This window comes from Rhamphochromis sp. 'chilingali' (genome assembly GCF_963969265.1).
Source record: "Rhamphochromis sp. 'chilingali' genome assembly, chromosome: 13".
In the NCBI taxonomy this organism is placed as follows: domain Eukaryota; kingdom Metazoa; phylum Chordata; class Actinopteri; order Cichliformes; family Cichlidae; genus Rhamphochromis; species Rhamphochromis sp. 'chilingali'.
The window spans coordinates 31,377,265-31,404,147 of NC_137940.1; the positions used below are offsets into that span (position 1 = coordinate 31,377,265).

At 39.3% G+C, this 26,883-nt stretch overlaps 1 protein-coding gene across 2 annotated transcripts in view; it reads right to left on the reverse strand.

The window, feature by feature from the left end:
• Positions 1–26,883, reverse strand: part of pcdh11 (protocadherin 11) — a 139,132-nt gene that overhangs the window by 103,988 nt on the left and 8,261 nt on the right. The window contains exons 3-4 of one of the 2 annotated variants that reach the window (XM_080900968.1): positions 18,988–21,495; positions 11,554–13,617 (exon numbers count right to left, since the gene is read on the reverse strand). In XM_080900968.1, the coding sequence (XP_080757094.1) occupies positions 13,534–13,617; positions 18,988–21,495 (2,592 nt within the window). In that variant the 3' untranslated portion in view covers positions 11,554–13,533. Of the gene's footprint in view, positions 1–11,553; positions 13,618–18,987; positions 21,496–26,883 lie in introns of those variants that run through there. The other variant, XM_080900967.1, reaches the window with a different exon arrangement.

Below are 26,883 nucleotides of genomic sequence, written 5' to 3' on the forward strand. Positions count from 1 at the left end.
CTCGTTTCATCTTCAAAGTTCTCACTGATGGAAGGAGGTTTTGGCTCAAAATCTCACGATACATGGCCCCATTCATTCTGTCCTTAACACGGATCAGTCGTCCTGTCCCCTTGGCAGAAAAACAGCCCCATAGCATGATGTTTCCACCCCCATGCTTCACACTAGGTATGGTGTTCTTGGGATGCAACTCAGTATTCTTCTTCCTCCAAACACGACGAGTTGAGTTTATACCAAAAAGTTCTACTTTGGTTTCATCTGACCACATGACATTCTCCCAATCCTCTGCTGTATCATCCATGTGCTCTCTGGCAAACTTCAGACGTGCCTGGACATGCACTGGCTTCAGCAGCGGAACACGTCTGGCACTGCGGGATTTGATTCCCTGCCGTTGTAGTGTGTTACTGATGGTGACCTTTGTTACTTTGGTCCCAGCTCTCTGCAGGTCATTCACCAGGTCCCCCCGTGTGGTTCTGGGATCTTTGCTCACCGTTCTCATGATCATTTTGACCCCACGGGATGAGATCTTGCGTGGAGCCCCAGATGGAGGGAGATTATCAGTGGTCTTGTATGTCTTCCATTTTCTGATGATTGCTCCCACAGTTGATTTTTTCACACCAAGCTGCTTGCCTATTGTAGATTCACTCTTCCCAGTCTGGTGCAGGTCTACAATACTTTTCCTGGTGTCCTTCGAAAGCTCTTTGGTCTTGGCCATGGCGGCGTTTGGAGTCTGACTGTTTGAGGCTGTGGACAGGTGTCTTTTATACAGATGATGAGTTCAAACAGGTGCCATTCATACAGGTAACGAGTGGGGGACAGAAAAGCTTCTTACAGAAGACGTTACAGGTCTGTGAGAGCCAGAGATTTTCCTTGTTTGAGGTGACCAAATACTTATTTTCCACCCTAATTTATGAATAAATTCTTTACAAATCCTACCATGTGAATTCATGGATTTTTTTTTCACATTCTGTCTCTCACAGTTGAAGTGTACCTCTGGTGCAAATTACTGACCTCTGTCATCATTTTAAGTGGGGGAACTTGCACAATCGGTGGCTGACTAAATACTTTTTTGCCCCACTGTATAATGCAGAAGAAAAGCACAAACACTAAAATGTTTGAGATGAAGGAAAGTAAACACGAAGAGTAAAAGCAAAAAGTAGTCAGCAACTGTCAATTTGGGAACATTTTAGTCGTACAGAAAATGAAAGTGCAGTTTAGTGGCCCTGGAATTTTGTTAAGAAGATCTTTGAGACCACGCAAGACAATATTTCTCAATTCTTCAAGTTAATGAATTGGCAGAGAGTAAAAGAGAAAGTCCCGTGAGGAAGGACATATAAAATCTGCTCTTTTCTGAAGTTCAGCTTCATCACTCTTAAGGCTTAAAAAAAATAAAAATAAAAAATAAAATAAAATGAACATCTTATTTGTTGTTTTGTTTCTTTATTAATCACCCTTGTTGTCCAGAGAGACACAGCGCATGCAGACCCTTTATATGCCAAGCATATATATAAAGCATTCCTACAGAAGCACATACATAGGAATACACCTTGATCTAGCTGAACAAACCTCCCACGTTGCACAACTACAGTTAAGAACAGAGAGGTCGAACACAAAGCACTAGCATCGACAACCTAAGGGTCTTTGAAAACCTCCCTTGTAGATGTTGGTCCCCGTGGTAATCAGAGCACTAGGTGTGGTGACTCCCAAGCTAGGCGAGTGGCTCCAGCAGATCCTGGGAACAACATCGGAGATCTCTGTCCAGAAGAGCGCAGTCCTGGGAACAGCTAAGATACTGCGCAGGACCCTCAAGCTCCCAGGCCTCTGGTAGAGGACCCGAGCTTGAAGGATAAACCGCCTACAGGGGTGAGCTGGGTGTTTATAATATTTACCTTAAAATATTATATATTTTAAGGTAAAGACCCCACTTACTGAAGAGAAAACCCCAAGCAGTTTAGAATGAGTATAAAAAGCAAAATGATTATATTTTGCTGGAGGTTAAGTTGATAAGTAGAGTGGGAATAATAAAACAGTTTAAAAAGTTGAGAGTTTAGGCTCTATCGAGTGATCTTTCTTAAGATTGTGCTGTAACTTCTGGTGTGGAGTGCTTTGTCCTTCTCTGACCTGGATCATAAACAGTAAACCCATTAGAAAGAGAACACCAGATGACAAATAACCCAGCATCATGCTGAGCATTCATCTGCCGTATTTGTCTGAGTGACAAAGCAATTCTTGCTGGCAGGGCGGGTCATCTTACAGGCTTGCTATACATGTAGCCAATACAATACACACTGCACATAACTCAGAATCAACTCCAGTGATCTTACTGATAACATCCGTAATCTATTAAGGTGAAAAAATTACCATCTATTGACACATCTATTCTTTGAGCCCCACAGAGGCTTAATTGAAATTGTCTGGAGGGAGGCACAGAGCTCCATTTTTACCCAGCATGTCTTTAAGCATTGAAGTAAGCAGTTCTTCATTGACAAGTTGGCTAAAACTCCACAACTTAACTAGAGAGATTGGACACCGCTGGCAATCTCTTTGTTCTATCTAAATATAGTGAGTCCCATAAGTCGCTCTTGTAAAAAAAAAAAAAAAAAAAAAAAAATAGGGAGAATTCATTATTTCATTACATCCCCCTACTCTGATTTACATACACAGCAGAGGAAGAGTAGTTTTTTTTTATTTATTTTTTTACCATGGCTGTTGCAAGAATCTGTTTACTGATCCCCAGCAGAATAGCAAGGCACAAAAACAAGCCAGAGATCCACGCAGTGCACCCTTCCCTCAAGAGGTAGACATGATCTCATGTTATCCATGTTTTCCCCAAAGTCATATGTGCATCATGTCAGTGAGACTCAGAGTCTGGAACTCAGCCTTTTCAGTCACTTTGTTAAATAATGTATCAAAGCGCTGAATAGAGTTAAGTTGAGATGAATGCAAGATTCAGTAATGCATCATCTTTTGTGATGTCTTCATTTGCTTGATGTTTTACTTCCCTATATGTGATGCATACTTAAGTACTTGGATGTATCTTTATATTCCTAAAAAAAACTTTCATTGACTCACTGCCACTGTACTTTGCTGTGCACTTGCACTAATAGAGCCCTTTCTTAACTTTTCTGAGTAAGTAAGTCTACCTTTGTCGAGTCAGTGTCCAGAGCTAATGCATAGCAATAGTATTCTCATGAGTCACTGCATGTTTTGATGCTTTGCACTCTCATCATATTGCTAATATTGTTGGACAGTCTAAGAAGTATGTCACAAACTATAGTTTTCAGGAAAAAACATTCAGAAAGTGGTGCTCTGACAACAAACAAAAAAACAAACTCGTATATCTGTAGAGTTGAACTCAGAATGGACTTGTATCAAACTTATACAGGAGTACCAATCATTCTGAAAGTCTTCCTAAGCGTGCTGGTCACTGTTTGCATTGGAAAGGATTCCCACAATGCACTCCCAAATGATTTGCAGACATCGGCTGGTGTGTCTGGGTGACCTTAATCACTTCCAGGTTCATCGAGACTCAGATTTCACTTGTGTGCCTTATTTCAGGTCATTGCCTCAAAGTCAAAGTAGGGCACAGTCATTATCTGAGGGAGCATCACACAATCATCCACACAATACAAAAAGGTCGGCACAATTCACTGAAGTCATTGAAGTGTTGTCCATTATTTCTGGGTTGGAACACATGTCTGCTCCATCACAGGGAGTGCATATCTATATGTGTGGATTACAGGTAATCTAAGTTGTGCCATTCCATTTCTTTTGCTGAAAAGTGTATATAAAAAGATATATTGTGGACATTCTGTAAGATCAGTACTGTATGACACTAAGATGTTCAAATTTATGTGTACAAACTCCTACCTTTTGGTTTCATTAGCTCAAGAGAAACAGAGCACAAAATGCAAATAGAGTAAAAGCGTTCTGTTATACTTATTTTTTTAGTTTATAACACAGTCATAACACAATTATAATGCAGTCTTAACAGCAGTTTTATCTTAAAAGGTGAGTGTTAAGCACAAGTGTCTGACATGAAACCTTATCATTTTATAAAGAGTCTCTTGCCATTCAAAAAATACAGACACTGTCAGAATACTATAAAATAGTATGACTGATCTTGGGAATGGCTTGCTGCTGTTTTTGAATACTGTATGCATTGAAATTCTGTGTGCCAATTTGTGACTTTCTCACACATTACTAAAGAAGACTTTTCCTTGATTCTATTATCCTTTTGCATTTCAAGATCTTGGTCTCTTTCCTTTTCTTATTGTGGCATATGTTTCCAAGCACTGGAGCTAAAGTTTTCAGTGCTAGCTGCTGCATAATAAAAGCCGTTTCTGAAGGCATTGGGTCAAAAAGTTAAGTTAAAGGCACTGATGTGTTCTGTTTTGTTTTTGTGAACCTCAAAGAGCCAGCGACGTCTTAACTCTGGTACACGGAAAGGTCCAAGCAATTAGTATGAGCTGCATGATGCGTGTTACCACAGCCTAGCATTAGCTTTATGTGGTTCACCATCTAATATTCTCTGTTAATGGTTCTGTACATACCTCCTTGCTGACATCAGCTTTCAAGCACATCACATTGAATAAATTTTTATTACGAGGAAGCACTTAAATAGCACAGCACAGACGAGAAGAAACAAATGCAATAACTGCATCAATTACAGCAAGTATCACACAAAGATATCAAGCTGTGCTGATAGGTGCAATTACAATGTATAATGTTTGTGTGTCTCATGCAAATTGTTTTGAAAATGACCGTTCCCCTCAAAAGGCTTGTTCGAGAGCGCTTGACTATTTTGCTTGTGTCTGGATGAAGTGAGAGCGCACAAAGACAATCAGCATGTCATTGTGTATATGTGGATTAACTTTGCACCGTGTACATGTTTGAGTAGGATGGATTCTGGGCTGCTTGTCTTTTGTGCTTCTACACCAGACTGAGCCTGACAGCTATGCACAATATCCTGTTATAGCACACAACTGCAGAGACAAAGAAAAAAAATGGATGCAACAAATGCTTTAGTTAAATAGTCCTTCCGCTCGCATATGCCGTGCACAGTTCTAATTAGTCGATGGGCTGATCTCATTTCTTCAAATGCTTTTGTTGCAGGTGTCCAGTCCAAGCTGAGAAGATTGCCGGAGGTATTAAGTGTAGAGAGGTAGACTTAGGGAACCAATATAAATGACTTAATGGATTACATGCCATCATGCTTACAGCTTACATAAATGCTACTGAAGATATTGCAGTCCAAAAACCAAAAAAAGTTACTGTTGCTCCTTTTTTTAACAGTTAAATTGTATACTTACAATTTTCAGGGAGAAGAGAGTCTTAACATGTATTATTTTTAATATTGGCTGTTTACTGGCTTTTTTAAAATTACCTTAAAACTTTGATGGGACCTTGGCTTGTCTCTGTCTCTTTTTATAATACGTCAGCCCACTAGTGGTTCAGTCCTGAAGTGTTACAATTACCCTCAAGAACTTTCTGGGGGTTCATAGTGTGTTTGTGTGTAACCACACTGAGGAAAAAGCCTCAAAAGGGAGTGTTAATGGATTTATCACTTGTGGGAAGTCGTCTTACTCACTGGATACGGTATGTCCACTGCACCAGAACAGCAAGTGTTCAAAATGTAGTGATTAGCGCAGTGTCCAGTTAATTTTAACAGGGTTTGCAATGGGACTAATCAGGAATTAAGAGTTGGCATCTACTTTAAATCGCCTTCTTTACGCATTCGTGGGGGGATACTGTCAGGATGGGAAAAAAGCAATTGTCTGCGGTCTCCTGATTATCCCCTGCAAAAGCCTATAATCTGGCTGAAAGTACTTAAAGAGTCAAGCAGCAAAATAAACAACATTGATTATCATCCCACTGTTCTTTTTTTCCCCCTCAAAGTAGACCAAGCAGAGAGGGAGGGGGATGAAGGTTAAGGTTGTGCCTTCCCCCGTCAGCGCCATCTGCTTGGGCAAATGTTAAGGCAAGCTAAATACCCCCTCATTCCTCTGTTCAAACCAGATTATCAGCTATTCTAAGGAGGCGGACGAGCATCTTATCATCTCCCAATCTCTTTTACAAAAGCAAATCAAGAATCCTGCAGGAGGATTACCAGGATTAAGGGGAGCACAGACATAGCCTTCCTTGGACATTGTCTTTAAGTTGCCGCCTTCTAGTCTGGCCACCTTCAGCTTGCAAAAATTCATGCATCTTGCCATGACAACATCCTTAACACTGACTAATTCTCTTGAGCGAAGACATTATTCCTAGGAGTGGTTGTTTTTGTCACACAAAGTATTGTTAGTCTCTTTCAAAAAGAGTAGTGTTCAGATCCAGACAGCTGAACCCTGATTTGCATATCACCAGTCATTACATGCCATCAGTCAAGCAACCCAGCTACATTTCAGAAAAGAATATCTGCTTCGCACAATTTTGACAGCATCACATAGTATTAAACAGTGATCCATAGTGAGAAGTGGCAATGAAATAGCACAATAGATTGGCATGCAGGTATTCTACTGTATGCTTTAAAAAAAGTAAAACTATTAATTCTCTCACAATGGGAAGACACCAGCACCAATGATCACACCCGCTCCATCACAGCTACACACTTCCCAGACTGCATGCCCTGACATTATTGCATTAACAGGAAAGAAAACAAAACACAACAGCAACAGTAAACTACAATGAACACTAAAAGTAGTTAAAGAACAATAACACTAATGACCATTCACCAGATAATATCAGTGGCAAATTAGAACCCAATTTATTTAAACCATTGTCCACAGATAAAATCCTCTGTGACAGAAGATGCAGGAAAAAATCTGCTCACTGCTGCGAATCATATTTTACATCTTCTAAAAACAGTACTGTGTGAAGCTACTTGCAGAATATGACATTTGACTCCAAATCGTTTTGAGGAAAACCTTTCTTGTAGTTAAATTACACCAAATGAGATGAAATGACTCCAGCACTTTTGATTTTACTCTGTATCAGCACACTGCTGTGGCTGGTAATGAGGAACTAATTTAAACTCAAACAGCCTTTATGTGAGTGGTTTTTTTTTTTTACAGATGTCCACAACAGGTAGCGAAAACTGATAAAGAAAAAAACCCAAACATCAGGGCTGGACTAGGACAAAAAATCGGCCCGGGCATGTTGACTAGAGACCGGCCCACCAGGTATTATAGGAAAAATCATAAAGCCTTTGAATGAAAACGAAGGCTGTTGTGACAGTGATTTAAACTGTCTTGTTGGTCTATGTATGATTTCTATAAGTTGTACATCAGATAAAAACTTTGGTTGTAAGATTCAGATAATTATTTAATAAAAGCTAGATATTTTAAATGAGAATAAGAAAGAAAAGTATTTCTTTGTGCCCCCCTCTCCCTACTAATGCCCCACCTGCATCCTGGCAAAGCTTTGCTAGACCCGCCCCTGCACAGTTACCAGCTGTCAGCTACACAGAAAGGATCCTGGTGTTATTTGTCTCTCAGAAACAGTTCATAACTTCCCTTCAACTTATTCATGTCATCTAAAAGGTAAACCTGTTTCTCCATCACCTGTTCAGCTCTGATGATTTAGTAAGGACATCTCCTGGTTTCATCTTCATGTTTCCCTCTCACCAGATAACCAAACCGACATAATGACCAGCAGCTTTTACAGCTGTGGCTCCAGCAAACATCAGCTGATACTAGAAATTAATATTAAATAAATTCTAACAACAGCTGATCAAGCTTAAACGTGCTGCTGTTGTTTAGCGCGACATCCGCTGGTTTCCTCTTTCTGGCGCAAAGTGGGCGATAAACAAACAACAGAGAAAAGCCGATCAGCTGATCATTGATCAATTTCATGATTGAATGAGAGAAGAGGCAGCTGCAGCGTAAAGACAGAGAAAAACTCCAGTTTTGTGTCTTTTTCCATTGTAGCTGAAGTACGGGACAAACTGTGTTCCTTTTCACCTCAATTTGAAACGCGTAATATTTTCTCTTTTTAGGGGACGGTTGGCAACTCTACTAACTAACCTTATGAATAAAATAAAGTTCACTATCAGTAACATCATAGCACCCACCCAGCTGTAGAAACTCCGTCATGCTAGCTACCACGCAGTACGAGTTATTGTAACTGACTGTAAAAAGTCAGCACAACGAAAATAAACTCCACCTAAACTTGGTTTAAATCCGACCCAGATAGACTGCAGGTCATACTTCTTACCTGAAGTTCAGTTCACCTGACACTCGGACCAGCGGCCACCTCGGGTCTCTCCTCCTGCTGCTTCTCCTTTCCCTCATCCACTTGGCCTCTTGTGGCAGCTCCGCCATAGCCACCACCAAACAACTAAGTTATTTTTACACATCTGCCAGCATCTGGCCAATCCATCACCTTTCATTTTTTATACTGTTATAAAAATAAATAAATATGCCAGATGGCCAGTCCAGCTATGCCAAACATATAAACCAGAATAACAATTTTACATTTTGCCTAATCTTTACAGTACTTTACAGTACTTTTTACAGGGGAATTAGAGCTAAGCAAAGCTTGAATCCACACGAGTACCTCAAAGAATTGTGGGATAAGGGAAATGGGAAGGCTGCTATCTGCTGAAAAATGTTGTAAAGATCATTTATCTGTATGAAGTAATGTACATTCACAAAAGATAAAATGCAATAAAAAGAATAATATAAATCAGGTCCTGATAAAGCCATGTTAACCCACCCGAAACTGTGATTTAAGAATTTTATGTGGTCATTAATCAAAAGTCATTATTAAGCCCACACAAGCGATCACAATGGATTTCTTTACCTGGGATATTTTTGGAAATACAGAAGCACACTAACTGTCTTAAGGGCACACCAGCCAACCATATGCTCCTTGCACACTAACGGCGTCCACTGTTTTAGATCACACTTTTAACAAGGAACAAACAATTGTACAAGCAATCGATGTTCTTCAGATGCCTGCTCCACAGTCACACCTCGTTTAATCAACACAATTGTTTTCAATGAAAACAATCTCCGGGCTGTAGAGCTACTCAGTGTCTCAGAAAGAACCACACGGCAGGCTTCCACACTGATTTGATTGTTGCACACACAAAGGTAGATAGACCACTGCAGCTATGGGGGATGATTGAATTATTCAGTTTGGCAGAGATTTGGCAGCAATTGTGTGGAGTGTTGCCTTGAGTGGAGTGCAACAGAAGAAAAAAAAAAAACACAGCATCTTCTTGTTTCCTGCACCACTGCACAGCACATGCATAAATAGCCTCTGCTTACACAGTCAGTTTTGCTTCAGGACAACTTCACATCATACCCTGAGCATGCTGCTGCTTGTTAAATTGACCTACACCTCCCCAAAGACAACCAAACTATTAAATGCCTTCACTTTAACCTGTGTTATTCTCTATAACATAAAAAGACATCAAATATATGCAATACCATCCTCAGAATTCACCAATTCACCATTTAAAAAGTGAACTTACAAAGCAACTACGGCAATCATTTGGTTTAAAAATCTGTAATCTTGAATTGTAATTTTATACCGTCTACAGCGGATATCAATGATCCCAGAAGAGAACGTGAGTGACTTGTAAAATCAATGTGTAATGGTTTTTGCCTACTCAGTTACTCCTTTGCAATCTTAACCACATAAATAACAGACATGCTTTAGTTTTATGTTACATTTATTAGAGGCAAAGAACTGATAACAGGGCTGATGTACTGATTGCACTGATTGCATGCATTCTCAAGGTTGAGGAAAGTCACTGGGCCAGCTATGCAATCTTTGTCTGGTATAACAAACTTCACACATACTTTCTGAGTATTGTGAAGTATTCCCAACTAGTTATTAGGATGCAATCTTAAATAACGAAGTGAATAGCTGACATTACAGGAAAATAAGAAGCCACTGTCTAAATGATTAAGCAAACAAAGTGGAAAAAGAAACATATCCATATAATTTAATGAAGGGCATTTAGCAAGCCTCTCCACGAACATAACCACTGGCCGCATGTGTGTCTGTGTAAAGCCCAGCATGTTGGTCCATATATATGATGCTCCAGCTGCAAACGTATCATTGCATTATACAATAAGTAATCAAACTTAGTACATATAACTTGCTTCCTGGCCTGGTAAATGAAATTGAACACTGCCGTCTCATAAATCATGAATCAATATGTCAACAAAGAAACTCTGCTAATGCTTTGCTCAGTGACACGCTGTAATGTAGCTATGGGGCAAGCTTTAATAGCCATGTAAAAAGATAAAAGCACTGGATTTTGTGTGCCTTTTCTAACAACCAAAAAACAAAAAAACAAACAAAGAAAAACAGTGATTCACAGACAGAGCTAGAACCCAGCATCCACTGAATAAATTTCCTTTTCTTGTTTCTTTCTTCCTTCTTAATTTGGACTTTGCACCAAGACGCTGGAGAAAACTCCATCTAACACATACCACTCATGAACAAATGTCAATACTCATTAATGGTTGGCTGTTAAATTTATTTATGGTTCATCTGAAAACATGTATTGCCTAATTATATATGAAAGAAAAAAATCAAGCTGAATTTGTGTTCCTCAAAGAGATACATCTACCTTATTATCTATCTACGCTCTCTGTTTTTACGCCAAGACGATGCATTTATCAGGTTTACATTTATCTATTAATAGAAAGTTGACATTTATGCACTCTCCATTGGAGAACGCTTTTCTTGAGTGTGCACCACTTTCTCAAATCACCAAGGACACTTTCCCCACGGGAACTGATTAGCTCGCTTGGTTTCAAACTATGAAGTAACTCTGATAAGCAATTAAACATTTTCTGTTGTCTCGACTCAGACTTTGTTTTATGTCTTTCAAGTCTGTATTTTTGGATCAAATCCGCATAAACAGCACATAACACAATGTTTGAGCAGTGGTTATTGTACTTTCTAGCATCAGTCTCTCTCAGATGTGTAAACCCCTGTTTTCGTGCCCTACTGTACATCATAATAGCTGAGTTATCTTTATCAAATGATCATTATCAGCTCTCATGGAAGGAAGATACATTTTAAAAAAAAAGTGTCGGTCCAAAAAAAGCTCCTGTTTGGCTGTTTTCTGTCTCTGCACTTCAAAGGATGCGTTCTTCTCGAGATTTCCATAACTTATTTATCTGTAATCTGTTCCTAATTAGCGATGTAAATCATTGTTTTTTGTTTCTTTTGCCTATTTAAATGCTATACTGTTGCAAAATGTAGAAGAAATGTATGGGTGTTTTTCTGTGGCTGAAATTGACCTGTTAATGCTGCCTCAACCAACACAGCTACATATATTTTTTACAGGCCACAGCCTGTTTTACCAATACTTAATGTTACCAACTAAGTGTATATGAGAAAAACAACAAATTATTCTACAACATGTGCTGGCCTCATTATAGTCTCACTGTTCTCATCAGGCAGACACGGCATCGTGTGCAGAAAACTGTGTGATGTAAACTAATATTGGATGCTTAAAACAATGAATAAGAAGAGTCATCGAAATATGCAATACAATGCAAAAGACTTTAATAAATTTCAGAAGCGCACACATACATAAACAAAACATTTACAGTTTTCTCCACACTGGCAAATCAAAGTCAATTACAAAGATCATGTAAGGTGCAAATTGTACTTCACATTGAATAAAAGTGAGGTTTCTGTCTCCCTTACAAGGACAAAAGCTTTCCCCTGCATGTTTTTTTTTTTTTTTGTCTTTTCCCCAAAGATCAGGCAAATCTAATTATTACACAGTGCTAGGATGCTATGTATATTTCATACTGTGGCTCCTACGCAGTAGTGAATACATTTGATACCATAATTACATGAATATACCTCCTTAAATAATAACAACCTGCCTTACAAAGAGGTGACACACATAAAATTAAAAGCTTTAAAATGGACACAGCCTGTACAACCATGACAGATCAAAGACTGGAACAAAATGAAAAAAAGGCATCTTGTCTGTGCAGTCATTTCATTTAACTATATATAGGAGGGAAAACAGCACCTACCCAAGTCAAGCCGCACATTTCTAACTGACTACACAGACTTTGTCCATTTTAATTACTCTAATTCTATGTTTATATTTCTGTACTGAAGTTGCCTTTTAGGCCTTACCTATTAAAGACGTTTAGCTTACCAATTAACAGGATTATTGAACAATAACGCTGCAAACCCATCGAGCCAGTTACTGGTGTGCATGGTAGAAATGATTCAATAAGACATAATGTGTCATGGTGGTCCTATGAGTGGAGAAAAAGTAGAAAAAAGCATTGCTCTGAATAATAAGTATTAAGTGCATCATAGTGGATTTTTTTAAAATCAAATCTTAACTTATTGCTTGTTTTTAAACTCAATCCTGGAGTACCTATTTATTTTGGTGTTCAGTGTTGTTCTCATCAGAAAATACGTTTCTCTTTTTTTCAGTGTAAATAAGTGTACAAAGTGAAGCACTTTTTGCTTGAACCCAAGAAATATTAATGACTGCCAGAGGATTATAATTATGATTTTTTTCCCCTACCATCTGGAGTCATTTTAATATGGGTCCCAACAGTTAAATCAGTTCTGACTTCGAAATAGTAAGCGACACACAAAAGGTTAGGCTTAGTGCTCTTCAAATCTGCCCTACATAAACAGCTTTTGATTATAACCCCAGCAGTTAGTCCCTTGTGATTGTGGCTTAGCTCAAAGTATTAAACTTGTCCTACCATTTCTACCAGTGTAATAACAGCATGGCGAACGGTAGCACAGCTAAAAAGCACTGCGAATCTGTTGGTATTGTAGGGCCATGCATGCATCTGCAACATCAGCCACACTTGTCACCAACAATGTAATCAGTTGCAAAAGTGGAAATAAACGAGGCAAAGGGTGACAGACATGATACACTGTGAGCGGGCTCAATACTAATGGAAGCCTACAGATCATAGGCTTTGCAGCATAAATATATTAAAAGTCATTAGTTCCATGAGCAAGCCCAGATAGAGCAACATCAAATGATACAAAAAATAGAAAGTAGGAAAATAAAAATGGCCACCAGGCAGTTTTGAAAACAAAGCAAATAAAAGGCAATCAATAAATATAAACACCATCAACTCTGTGATAGATATACATACATACATATAAACATACTTTACAGATCTACTGACTGTATTTGACACCTATTTTACAGAGTGGGTGCTGGAGTGGGACATTTTTTGAGGTGGGTATGGGGCATACAATATCATCCCCACTGACAAAGGTAAATAATAGCAGAGGACTCAGTAAAGCATTTCCAACTTCCAACAGATTCACATGAAGGGCTTTGTCAAGTTTCAGGCAGCAACATGAAGCATTGTCTGTTCTTTTCTGAGACTCCCCTTCCCCCCCCACCCCCTCTAAATTCATCTTTTCGCTCAATTGTGTGAAGAGGTGTGGTTTGAGGCGGTAGAGGCAGTAAAGTACTTGTTTTCACCTCTTCAGTTCTTGCCTTCCTCCTTTCCTCCCTCTGCCCTCTCCCTCTCTCTTTTTTCTTTCTTTTCTCTCTTTTGGGAGCTAGAGATTGATTTTAATCCTGTGGGAGCGAGCTGTACCTGTGCCACAGAGTGTGCCATAGTGTGGTGGTTTCAGTGCCATCTCCTGAAATATAGAGAGACAGACAGATATAGGGAGATTGTAGTTACAATATCATTGAGCTCTGAGCAGCCTATGCTGTAGCCTTATCAGTGTGAGGCTACGTTGAACACTGATTAAAGAAAACTCCAAAAAGAGTGTGGATGATATTTAAAAAAATAATAAATAAATAAATAAAAATAAAGCATTCTTCAAGGTACGGCTGGCAATCAAGTCATTATCTTGTCAGGTTTCCTTGAAGAATGCTACAGGTATCACACATATGTGCATTTTCCTGTACTTATCAGAGCATGCAATCTCATCCAATTACCACTCCCAATTTGTCTTTTTTTCTCTCCCACCACACTAGTGCAGCACTCTTCATTTCCCCTCAAAAAAGAAAAAAAAATATTTGGATCAATTTAGGCCCAGTCTTTATTTCGGACCCTTGCCAGTGGGTCCTCTGATATGTACAGAATATTACATTTTGCTGTTCCTCACAAAGGTACCAACATATCTGCGATTGGGAAGGATCTGTCTTGATAGTGCTCACATTAACAAAGCACAGTGATTACAGATGCAATGACTCAACAATGACTCAACAGAAATAAACAAATAATAATAATAAAATGCAAAAAATGACCAAAAAACCCTACTACAAACAAAACCATAATCAGTTGCAAGGATTTGAAACTGATCACCTTGTGAAATCATAGCTTTAATGCCCGGCTGTGCACCCACTACCATTAAGCACAAACATCCTGCAATCAAACATCAAACTATAGGTGGCAAGTGTTACTGGCCCATTCCTTCCCCCGCATAAATAAAAGATTTCTGCACAAATAAGGTTTAATATTGCCTTTGTTATCCAATACATCTATAAAATATCTTTATTTATTCAATGTCCAGTACTGTGGTCATCCAATTTCTTGATATTTTGCTATATTTTTGGAAATTTATTAAAAAATGTGCAAAGATACATGGGAATACAGTATGCACGTAAGGCAAAAACAATGCTTATACAATTCTGACCAGCTTCAAAGTCAATATTTGGTATGACCAACTTTAATCTCTAAGACAGCCTGAACTCTCTTAAGTATTCTTGTAATTTCTTTAAATCGTCTCCATGAATAGTTCTCCGGGCTTCTTGAAGGACATTCAAAGCTCTTCTTTGGATGTCGGCTGCCTTTTGTTCAGTTCTTTGTCATGATGATCCCACACAGGTCCAGACTCTGCAGAGGCCAATCCATGACCGAGTGTTCCACTCTGTGCTTTTCCACCCAGGTTTATTTTTACATTATTGAAGTGTGTTTGGGATCATTGTCATGCTGGAAAATGAAGCCATTGCTATTTAGATGCTTTCCAGAAGGTATTGCATGGTGGATCAAAATTTGATGACACTTTTTTATGTTAGTAATCAATTTTGACAAGGTTCCCAGAACCACTGGTTAAAATGGATCCCAAAACCATGACAAAGCCTCCACCATGCTTTACATACATACTGACAATGATTTGAAACAAAAAAGTTACATTTGGATTAATTAATCCATCAGACCTGTCGCCACTGAGTTTCAATCCAGTTTTTGTGTAATTTGACATACCTCAATATTTGTCCATGGAGACCACTGGCACCATGTTTTTGTGTCACATTTAAGCAAAAAAGGGCCTATATTGTAGAGGCATCACTGGCTTATCCCTTGAGTTATGTGTTTTTTATGCTATAATAATAAAACATTCCTCTAAAACTGGTCAGGTAGTGGGATTTGACTGAAAAAGAGAGAAAAAAAGCAGCCAATGTCCAAAGAAAAACTTTGAAAGACCTTCCGGAAGCCTGGAGAACTATTCCTTAGGACAACTTTAAAATTGAGAACAATGTCTGGCTTCTTGGAATGAAAAAATCAAGAAATCAAGGAGAGCTCAATACTTTTGCACAGTACTCTGTGAAGTGGTACCAGAAGACACTAACAAATTGTTAATCTCAATTCCTGCACTGTGGGCGTAGAATTATGGGCCAAACATAAGAAAATATTAGCCAACCTATTCATCATGATGTCTGAGATCACTTAAGCAGGGTGGTAGTCATTTGATCTGATTCCTCTAAATCACATACGCTCACAAGTGCTCCTCATCACTGGAGGCAGATTGACCTCTAATATCGAGGGGGTAGGGGTTAAAAGAAAATGATGAGATGCATAAAAAATAGGAAGAGAAGGGAGGGAAAAGAGGAGATTTGCATTTATAGCTCTTACTGTATAATGAAGCCATATGGTGGCACAAATCTGTAGTCTCTGAAGTATTTTTACAAGCTTTAGTCTTTATCAGCTACATCTGTAAAGTCCCTGGAAACGTTTTGTTGACCTTCAACCATAATTATCTCCTCCCGCATTCCCTCTCTATTGTTATTCAATGGCTCGGCTTTTTGTCAGTTTCATTTTCACCTTCTTCTGTGACAATTAGATATTACTTTAATGCACAAAAGAACTGTGTCACTTTGATGAAGAACAGGGAAAACTACCTATGATCTTCGCGTTTGGAGTTTTTTTATTAAGTTAAGCTGAACAGAGAGTGAATAGCTGCCACTTACAGACCAAATGTAGTTTTTCTTTTAAGAACCACACTACAAATGATCTCTACAAGTTCTCAAACATTATGTTTATACCACATCAGATCAAGAATCATACACATTTTGAAGTGTTGTTTATAAGTGCTATTTAAAACTTTGAAAATGTAGTCTCTTTGAAGAAGCGTAAAGATAAAATCAAACAGATTCAATTTTAATAGTCCTTTAGCAAACAGGGCTGCTGGGCATCTATTGTCATATCGCTTTGGATCCTGAGGACAGGACTCACTCAAGGCTAGTTTATGGTACTCCTGATAATCTTAAAGGACAGCTGCCTTTTTCTTCTTTCTTATCAGCCTCTTTCTCAAACCAATTAGAGTGATTTTAATCATACTGTATTACGAGTGATTAACCCTTTAGTGCATTTAATTAACCTTTGCAGCCAATGATTCTCATCAGGCAAAGCTTCATGCTATTTTTTTCTATGACATAGGCTTTAAATAAGCACACTTTAAACTTGTGGGAAATCTAATGTGTAAAGTGGGAGGAATCACTTGCCAATTGCTCAAGGGGACAGAGAGAAAAAAATAGATATATTGCCAGCTTAACATCACTAAAGATGGATTGCTGAGGAAAACCAATGAGAACAATTTTTTTTTGCTAATATTGAAATATTAGTTGGATATAATACCAGAATATGAGAATATTAAACCCATGTTCTATTAGAAGTGTGGATAAATATACCTTAGAAATAATCAGATAGAACCATAGCCGAAGAGATTTGGCAGAAAGTTTACTAATTAAATATTCATTGATTTGAAATTATTTGCAAAAAAAAATAAAAATAACAATTCTTCACTCTGATCAGTAACATGAGTGGAAATCAATTTCAATCCTTGATGCATAAAATTCATAACGGATAATAATTTAGGATGGTTGAACACAGGCTGAATATTTCTGCATATTTCAGGGCAGCCACTACTTGTAAGAGGGGAAAATCATTCTGACAACTCGTCAGTGTGTCATATAAACACATTATGGATGAAATCTTTGGTACCAGGGGCATGTAGCAGGCTTATGTATAATGTACCATGGCAGAGCATAGCTTTTAACTAGGGGTTCAAATAAAAGGTGGATGAAGGGAATGACTATCAAGTCTGTGTGGGTGTCTTCATAAATTAGCCTAAGTACAATACTTCACAGGATCAACAGTCATTTGCCACAACTACGCTATGATGAATTTTAAAGCTTGCTAGATCTCAAATAGAAGCATAGTGAGAGCAAAAAGAAAGAAGTGAACCAAAGATCGAGAAACTGTGTGCAATATGATGCTAGACACAAAGAAAAGCAAGCACCTCATCAAACAAAATCAATTATTGATGCAATATTATGAAATTGACCCAGAATTGCATGAATGACAGTTGTGAAAGTCATGATCAAAACAGTAACAAAAACGAAAGCTAGTGCAACCAAGCAACAATGGGAATCATCAAAAATCTTAAAAGAAGCAAAACGAAAGACAAGGAAATGATTGGAAAAGCTAGAAAAAATCAACTGGATGTTTGACACTAAGGGAAAACTATGGCAACACACACAGATTGGTATGAATAAATTACGACCCCACGCACAGACCAATCAACCTTCATTAATTCCATCGTCAGAGTGATAGCAGGTCAAATATCAACATGATATTACTTTGTCACGTATTAGAAATACAACAACATCACCCTGTCGAACACAAACTGCAACACATCAGTGTGGCAAACCTTTGTTGTGATCCTCTCTAACGTGAGACCATTTAAAAAATGTAAAGTATTTGAATCAACATATGCCATTTATAACAATAATTGGGGTCATTAAAGTAGGACATTTATGGGCTAAATGCAACACTGGCCTGGCTGGCTTTTTTATTTTACTGCTCCCTTGGTGTTTAAGTATACTGGTCTCAAGGCTCTGCGTCACCTTGATCCTTGTGACCCCCCTCTCTCTCTCTCTCTCTCTCCCCCGCCCCAAACAGTACTCAGTCTTCCCCACAGCGCTCTGCTCTGGCTGTCAGCACAGAGCAAGGCCACCTCTCCTTACTTCTGATTTACATTTATTTCCCTTTGCCAGTTTTTATTTATTGGGGCACTTCACATTTGGCAAATATCTCTTAGGGAATCATAAGCCCTTTGCTATACCTTGGCATTCAAATGAGTTTCACTCCCACAAAGAAGCACTGGCACAGTTAAGCTAGGACTTAATATTTTCACGACTGAAGCCACAAAAATATGGGATTTCTTTATCAAGTTGTTTTAGCACATTTTTTTTCTTTTTTTGCACTTTTACTTTCACACTTGTGCCTTTGACAATGTTAGCCAAATAGTCACAGCTTCATTCATCCTAATAACTCAAATTCAGAGTTGCTGCATATCCCAGTTTGCACCGCCAGCAACTACTCCCTGTCCATTTTAAAACAGCTAGCCACTGTAGTTGTTCTGCTTCCATTGCTCAAAGATTGGATTTTGAAAGCTGAGCATGTTTTATGGTAAATGATTATACAGTTATGGTTGCATTTAAATGGTCAAAATGAAAACAGGGTGGATTAACAACAGTACAGTGGAAGGTTTGCTTCATTAATTGCAACAAATTACGTTTTCTTTCATTTTTGTTTGTTTCATTTCTTCCCATTTTTAGGTGGAAATGACATTCATGAAGACATGGTCATGGTCTGTGTAGGTAAATCCCCTTCCTTCATGCTCCCACCCACCCCCTTTAACATCACCTACCAGAGGACAGCAAGGGGAGCGTGAGTGGGGACTAGTGTGGGTGGGTTTAAAAAGGAAGTCATGAATTACCTGTCGGTTGGTGCTTTGCCCCGCAGTCTTGAATCCCCCCTGACAGCTGCACTCTGAGACACTGTATGGGTCGGAGCTAGTCGATGAGCATTTGGAGAGTGAGTCACATCCCACCACAAATGTGTTGTCCAAGGGGAGCTCCTGGATCACGTGGTGTTTCTTTGGGGCCACTGGTGTTTCGGGTTTGATTTGAAACGTAGGCTGAGGGGATGCAGATTTGTAATGCTTGGCTAAATCGGGGCTGTCAGGTTTGAAGGTGGTCGGCGTGGTTGCCCAGTTGTACTTCCCCATGGTTTGCTCCTCTAGCTCCACAGGGAGATCCAGTGTGCCATTAACATGCTCGTGCGTGGGGTCGTCAGGCTTGGATTCATCTATGGTCACAAAGTTCAGGAGGAGGCTCTTAGGAGATCGCTTCTTTCTCTTCTTCTTTTTCTTGATCTGACGGTTTTCTTGGTTAGGTGACACCCACTCTCCACTTTGCTTGCCCTTCTGCACTACTTTATGTCTGGGTGTCTGTCGGCAGCGCACTAAAGCGGTCACAAATATCACCAAGATGACAGTCATGGTCCCTGCTATGATAGCTATGACGACAATCACATATCCGTTAGCTTGAGGGGCTACCTCACTGTCCCCTATGTTGCGATCCAATGGTGTCTCCATACTTTTTCGCAGTTGCTCTTGTATAAAGGTAGCATTTGACACAGAGTCATTTACAAACAAGTGAACGAGTGCAATAGCATGTAATGACTCCGGCTGGCCTAAATCTTTGACTTTGACTACCAGCCTGTGCAGCCCCTGATCAGCTGCAACTATTTTCTCCTGCAGTGTTATGTTACCCGTTGTTTTGTCGATGGCAAAGAGACCTCGAGGGGAGACCCTAGATGTAATGATGATGCTGCTAATAAGACTGTATTGCAGTTCAGCATTCATACCAGTGTCATTGTCAATGGCAAACACTCTGGTGACCACAGCACCAGGGGTGGTGGTGGTTCGCACTAGGTCATATGAGTAATTGGAGGACGGAATGACGAACACGGGGCGATTGTCATTCACATCGACTACATTGATAGTGACCTTGGCATAGGAGGAGCTTGGAGGTTGTCCTCCATCAACTGCCTTTACCATAAATGTGTAGGAGCTTTGCTGTTCCCTATCAAAGGTAATATTGGGTTTGATCACGCCAGTTTGGGGGTCAATGATAAAATTGTCTTTCCCATTCAAAATGGACAAAGTTACAACAGCATTATCTCCTGCATCTGCATCCGTTACTGTGATTAAACCAACAGTTCCATAGAGAGGCAGGTTTTCAGGCACATAGAAGTTGTACTCAGGGTGTGTGAAAGTTGGGCTGTTGTCATTAAGGTCCTGGACAATTAGCTTGACAGTGACATTGCTCTGCAGGGATGTAGAGCCATTGTCCCTCGCTATGACAGTGAATGAGTACCTCTCCTGCTTCTCTCTGTCTAGTCGTTTGCCAACAGAGAGAATTCCTGACCGTCTGTCAATGTTAAACCCATCAGGCGCATCAGGGCTGAGAGTATAAATAATCTCTGCATTATGTCCACTGTCTGCGTCAGTGGCGCTTATTTTTATTAACTGTGTAGAGGGGTCATTGTTCTCCGGTATGGAAAGCTGGATTTCTGGCTGGGGAAAGATGGGCGCATTGTCGTTCTCATCCTTGATTTTAATTAAGACCATAGCTGAAGTGTTCAAAGGAGGTGTCCCCCTATCCGAGGCCACTATCTTAATTGCATATTCTCGAGTCGTCTCATAATCTAGAGGAGCAGCTGTCTCGAGTAAAAACTGATCATTAAAGACAGGCTTCAATCGAAAAGGAACATCATGGTCAGTGTAGCAAGCTACTTTGCCATAAAGATCTGCATCCTTGTCAGTAACAGTAATTAGGGCTATTTTGGTGTTCAGAGGTGCATTCTCAGACAGCAGAACAGTTCCATTAACCAGGTTGATAATGTAGCGAGTGTCTATAGAGGGAACATTGTCATTAATGTCTGTTACATTAACAGTCACTGTGGCTCTGGAAGGGGTGGAGCTGCCATCACTGGCCAGGACAATGAGTTTATGAACAGGAGTTACCTCCCTGTCCAGTGGCTGCTTCACAGTGATAAGTCCAGTAGAGCTGTTGATGGCAAAGTGACGTTTGGTCGAGGAAGAGATCTGGTTGCTGAAGGCAAAGTGGATCTGCGCATTGGAACCCAAGTCTGCATCCGTGGCATGAAGCTGAGCGACCGATGTTCCCACTGGTGCGTTTTCTGGTACTGTGACTTCCAGCTCACTGTCCTTGAAAATGGGGCGATTGTCATTGACGTCAGAAATGGTGACTTGGAGAATGGCTGTGCTGGATTTGGGAGGGTTGCCACCATCCTCCACCTTTATCTTCATGACAAAGGTATCCTTCTGTTCACGATCCAGGTTCTGCTGAACAATAAGCTGCGGCCACTTGTCACCTTCGGGCGTCTCAATGATGTCTAAGCCAAACTCACTGACACTCTGCAAAGACAGGACAATATATTTAATTGTAGGTGTTGATTTTATATACCTATTTGAATAATGGAAACAAAATGAAACCAGCTTGTTAGTGTTAAATAGCATTTTACATGTCCACTCATTGTTTTTAACTTCAAATGACATTTCTTACAGGATTTTATCCTTAAGTTTTTGTTTCTTTGTTTGTTTTTTAGGGGCTTTCCCCTTTATACTGTCTGGCACAAGACAGTGTGAGTTTCATTTGGTGCAAAAATTGCTAAGCCACTTCAATAAAACCAGACTCGACTGATATATTAGTACCATAACTAAGAACATCACATTTTGACTTGGGTAATAACAAAGAAATATGTGATAACAATTCCAAGGCATCCTTGGGCATTTTTGTTCTTAAATTGCAGATTTTTCAATTATCTTATAACAACAAACATCTTGTTGAGGTTTCTCCTTAGGTTATTCAGGTTCCTTTGTAGCCCTTCTTATGCATCCTGATGAATGTCAAGTTAAACAGCCTGGGAAATTCTTCAACAAAGGCAGCTGGCTCTTTGCTCTGCTCTGCTCATCTCAGTTGGGTCCCTGCAAATGTGCAAACATGCTAATCATCAGCTTTTTTTCAGGCTTTTTGTTTTGACACTTTCTAAACACATCCCAAAAAATATATTAAATACTTGGTAATAAATCCTTTTCAAATGACCATTTTTTAGTAAATGATCTGTTTCGACTAACTACTACTTTAAGAGATTTGTTTACCTTTTTATCCTCATCATCCAGTTTCTGCTACTATCAATAAAATCAGACTTCACTCAACCTTTCTGTACAGTCTCAAGTTAAAATAAAACAGCTGTCTTTATAAACATTTAAACTTTGACATAGGAGTGAGAGACAGCCAAGAATGGAGACACACCAATAAAGCACTTGCACACGCCTCAAGAAGTCTCTATACATAAAAAGAAAGACAGTTAAAAAGTCTGCATATTAGAAATGCTTTTCAGTCAGGAGGAGCTAAATCTAGGCAAAAGTAAAGCTGGAGGGTGATAAAAACAAATACAAGAATAATCCACATGATAAACCCGAGGATCTGGCACTCAATGCTAAGAGTAATTGCCTTCCACCCCCCTAAAAAACTAGCATTAATGTTCACTATTTTCGTAGTCCTGACAAATACATGGTATGGATCCATACCATAGCATACTAGTATGAGGGAGAGAGGGAAAAAAACAGAGAGTGAGAGAGAGAGAGAGTAGGGGGAGGAAATAAGAAGACGATCAAGCCCATGAATGAGCTGCATGCACATTATGAAACAAAGAAGCCCTTTGAAGCTCTTTCAGTCAGAAGCAGTTTCATGGTAAAACAAGAAAAAGCATCCTCTTTAAAGAGATAAGCTTCATGCTGCACATAATGTTGGAAGAGATTACTCTGTCTAGGCACAGCTATCAAATGAGATTAAGATATATACATTCTGCTTATTCAAGGGAGAAACACTTCAACCAAATTGTGAGCACAAGAGTCCTCAGTAGGTTTCAACATCTAGAACTGTCCTTGTGCCAACATAGCTTTGTAGCCGACACAAGAAAACGTGCAGCTGCAGCATGTAAATTATTGTGTACTCTGAAAAATTGCTTGCAGAGGGAATGTTGTCAACATGTCAGTGATTGACAGAACTACTTAAAACAGCCAACACTGCAGCAATGATCTTTCAGACCTTATTTTGTCATCCTTCTGGCAAGCAAAAGTCATATAGGGATAAGCAGACATTGCATATAAAACTCTGCGTGGAACTGTAGAAAAAAAATTGCCTTATGGATAAACTCTGCTGAATCTTTATGTACCCAGCAGAAGTATTTCTAACTGAAAAGTCCAAGACAACATTCTAGGGGCTGTATTGTTAAGCACTACTCGAGCTATACAGATCTCCTCAATCCTCAGTCGTTTGAATAGTTTGCAGATTCGGCACAGTATAGCTGCACGCTGATATTTTCGCAAAGCCCGATGTTAATAGTAGGATGTCGAGTTAGCATGTGTCAAAGGGAATGCTGCACAATGATTTATAAGCCAGCGTTTCCTCTATGCTTTTGTCTTTTTTCCACACAATTTTACAACTGACAAGGCAGCACTCACCGCATTTCAATAACTTGGGGAGAGCTATCTCTCAGGCTGTGCATCCTCCTGAATGCAGAATTAGTCTGGTGGATTGTGATAAGATCTAGGGCAGGCTAAGAAAAGGCCAAATACTAGCATGAATCACTCACTGGAAACCTTAAGGCTGAGTGAGAAGGACAAAGCTCTCTAAACGGTCAAGTGTGCACATTAGACCATGCCTTGCTCTGCCACCTCACATATTCCGTACAGGTACATGTCTTCTTGAACTTTGATGACTTGCCTTTCATCCCACATTACAGGGCCACAGGTTCTCTGGAAGCCAAGGGGGGGATTAGAGCACCGTATATGTGAGGTTTGTGAAGTACAAAATCTAATCAGAGTTGGCTAATTTAAATGAAAATGATTGAGGGACACTGACAGAAGCAGAGGTGGCAGATGATGAGGGAAGGATGAATCTGAACCCCATTTTGCCGACAGTGCCTCAGATTATCAGTAGATGCATCTTTCACTCAATTTGATGACCTTATTAAAACTCAGAGGAGACTCAGATTGGGCTGTGAATATATCAGGAAGACTCTAGTCACGGTGATGCCCATGGATGGGACTAAATAGGCAGAGGTATTCATCACAAGCTATAGCACCTCTTTATAATGCCGATAGAAACTCTCTCTCTCTCTCTCTCTCTCTATCTCTCTCTCTCTCTCTTCCTCATTCTTTCTCTCTATCCCTCATCCCCTTTTGCCCCTGGCCATGATCTCATGCATATAATTAAGACAAAGGAACCTAGGAAGTGTTTGCCTCTTTTCGTCAACCCCTAGAAGAAGAAAATGTGTCAAAATAGGATGCTAATGAAAAGTAGAAATGCTTGAGAGTAAGTTCTCCACCCAAATATTCAATGCCTATAGGCGCCATGCAATGAATTAATCACATTTTTCTTGCTACATGGGAATGAAGCTTGAATAAATTTTGCATCTTCAAATCAGTTTGGGAATGAATTTGGTCAGGCTCAGACTTGGAGTACCAGAAAAAAAGACTACTCCGCTTCAAATCTAAGGTATATTTCAGTTAGAAATGTAAAAAAACAAAACAAAACAGTGGATTGGCCTTGGAAATAACTTCAGACAAAATATGTTGTTGGAATAAGGTTAAACATAAATGCCCTAAATACAGACATTGTTTTATTAGTGGAACATAGTCAAGCTAGTGACAGAATCAAATTTAAACTAAATATATTCTGTTTTAAATCTACTGAAAGATGCTGACGTGAATGCAAGGGCACATGTCAAGTACCAAGCACCGGAATAAAGAACGGTGCCAACTTTTGAAATTGTAAAAAGCGAGAGGAAAACAAACGCTAAAATCTCATTTAGTCCTGAGTACGTTTCTGTGTTGACCCGACTTATCCTGTGAATATGTAGTGATCAAATCTCCCTTCGTGGGGGATTCTTCTCCAGTCATGCATGTGATTACTTTCTCTGACCTTGACCATTTCTTAGGACAACTTCTATTCAATTCAGGTGACGTAACACACCGCTGCACTGATGGTGGAGTTTTGCTCAAAGTATGATTACCAACCATTATATGTGGAGCTGGAGCACTGTGTAGGACGAAATTACCCGTTGTCCTTCTTGGCTTTGAAAAAGAAGGAAGTTGCACAAAAAAGGCCACCATGTTTCTTTCATTTCTTCTGTATATTGACAACTCAGGCAAGTTACATGTGGAGTGACACACCACTGAGTATGGCTCATTGTGCTACACAATGGAAGCAATTTTAGCACTGTGCCCTGTACAACATGAGAAAAAAACTGGGCAAACTATCATTCTGAGGGAGCTTCTGAGACAAATCTCACAGGACCATACAAAGATAGTCCAAGGGTGGCTTAGCGGCCAAGAGCTATTCTAGGAATTGCTTACACATTCCTTCCCCCCTAAACCCCTGGCTTTCTACTTCACCACTGAAATAAAACATACCAAAGGCTGAAAGTGCATCCAACTCACTTTAATGCTTCACCCTACATCGTTTTACTCATATGGAACCTGGGATACAAGCAAATTAATCTTGAATACAATGAGAATATAATGAGAAGTACCGAAACGGGGCTGTGGAGCCAAGGATGCTGAAAGAAGACTTTCCTGGAAAAGATAACACAACCACAGCCTAGGTACAGCTTTTAGAAAGCTCCATATTGTAGAAAGGGTAAAGAAAATTATTGCAAATGATCATCGTAATGAGCAGAACATTTGGTTGGTGATTTTCCAGGCATGAACAATTCAGGACATTGCGCTGGAGAGGTCTTGGCAGTGGGGAGACTCTTTAAAAATGCAAATTGGTATTCAAGGCAGACACAGACAGCAATGATTCTGTTCATTCCTACACAATGTTAACGTCATCTGAGACTCCACGGTGTACTTGTCATGCTGCCTCACACTGTTCCCTTAAGTACAACAACTTTTTTGCATTTGTTATTATTACAGTTATATAATTTCGTTTTATGTGATCATGTAATCTTCACTACTTATCTGCAAAGCCTTAAGTGTTGTCTAGACTATAATTGAAGAACACATGATAATATCTTACATTTTTCAACTTGGAGCTGAATTCATTAGGTAACAAAGAATATTACAGTGCAGAAAAAAGGCTTTTCCTAGTTCTGTACTGGATGCATATTACAACAATACAGTTTATTCCTTTACACCTGCTTTAATGCGCTATGTTTAGCATATGTAACCTGTTGCTGGACATGCAGTTTATGATGTGTCTGCACTTTCTGCTACATGTTCTCTGTTAGTACACAGTGAAAACAGCCTTCTCTACTAATGAAAAACATATGGAGATATTAATGGCTGGTATCTAATCTTTTAGACTCTCCAACATATTGCACTGTATGAAAAAGTAGGTCATATTTTCAATGCAAATTGGGAATTCATTTGCAGTATGCATATATACACGATAGCACTACACTCTACAGCACCATAAAGGGTTTAAAGAATCAGCTAATGCAGAATCTGAGTCGTATTAAATGAAGTCTACAAAACTGACAAAGAAAAAGGATGTAAGAGCTCATTAATTAACAAATAGTCAGCTATTCAGACCTGATGTACACAGGTGGCATGTTGCAGGCATAAGAGTTTGTCACAGCTTAATCAATAATGTGAGCACTGAATATTGTGCTTGCTTCGAAGAAAGTCAGACAATTAATTTCATACTTTCTATTGTGTGTTTGTTCTTTAAAAGTGTTTCTCCAAAACAAATTACTACAATCGTTTTCAATCTCTCAAATGTGTGGCTGTAAC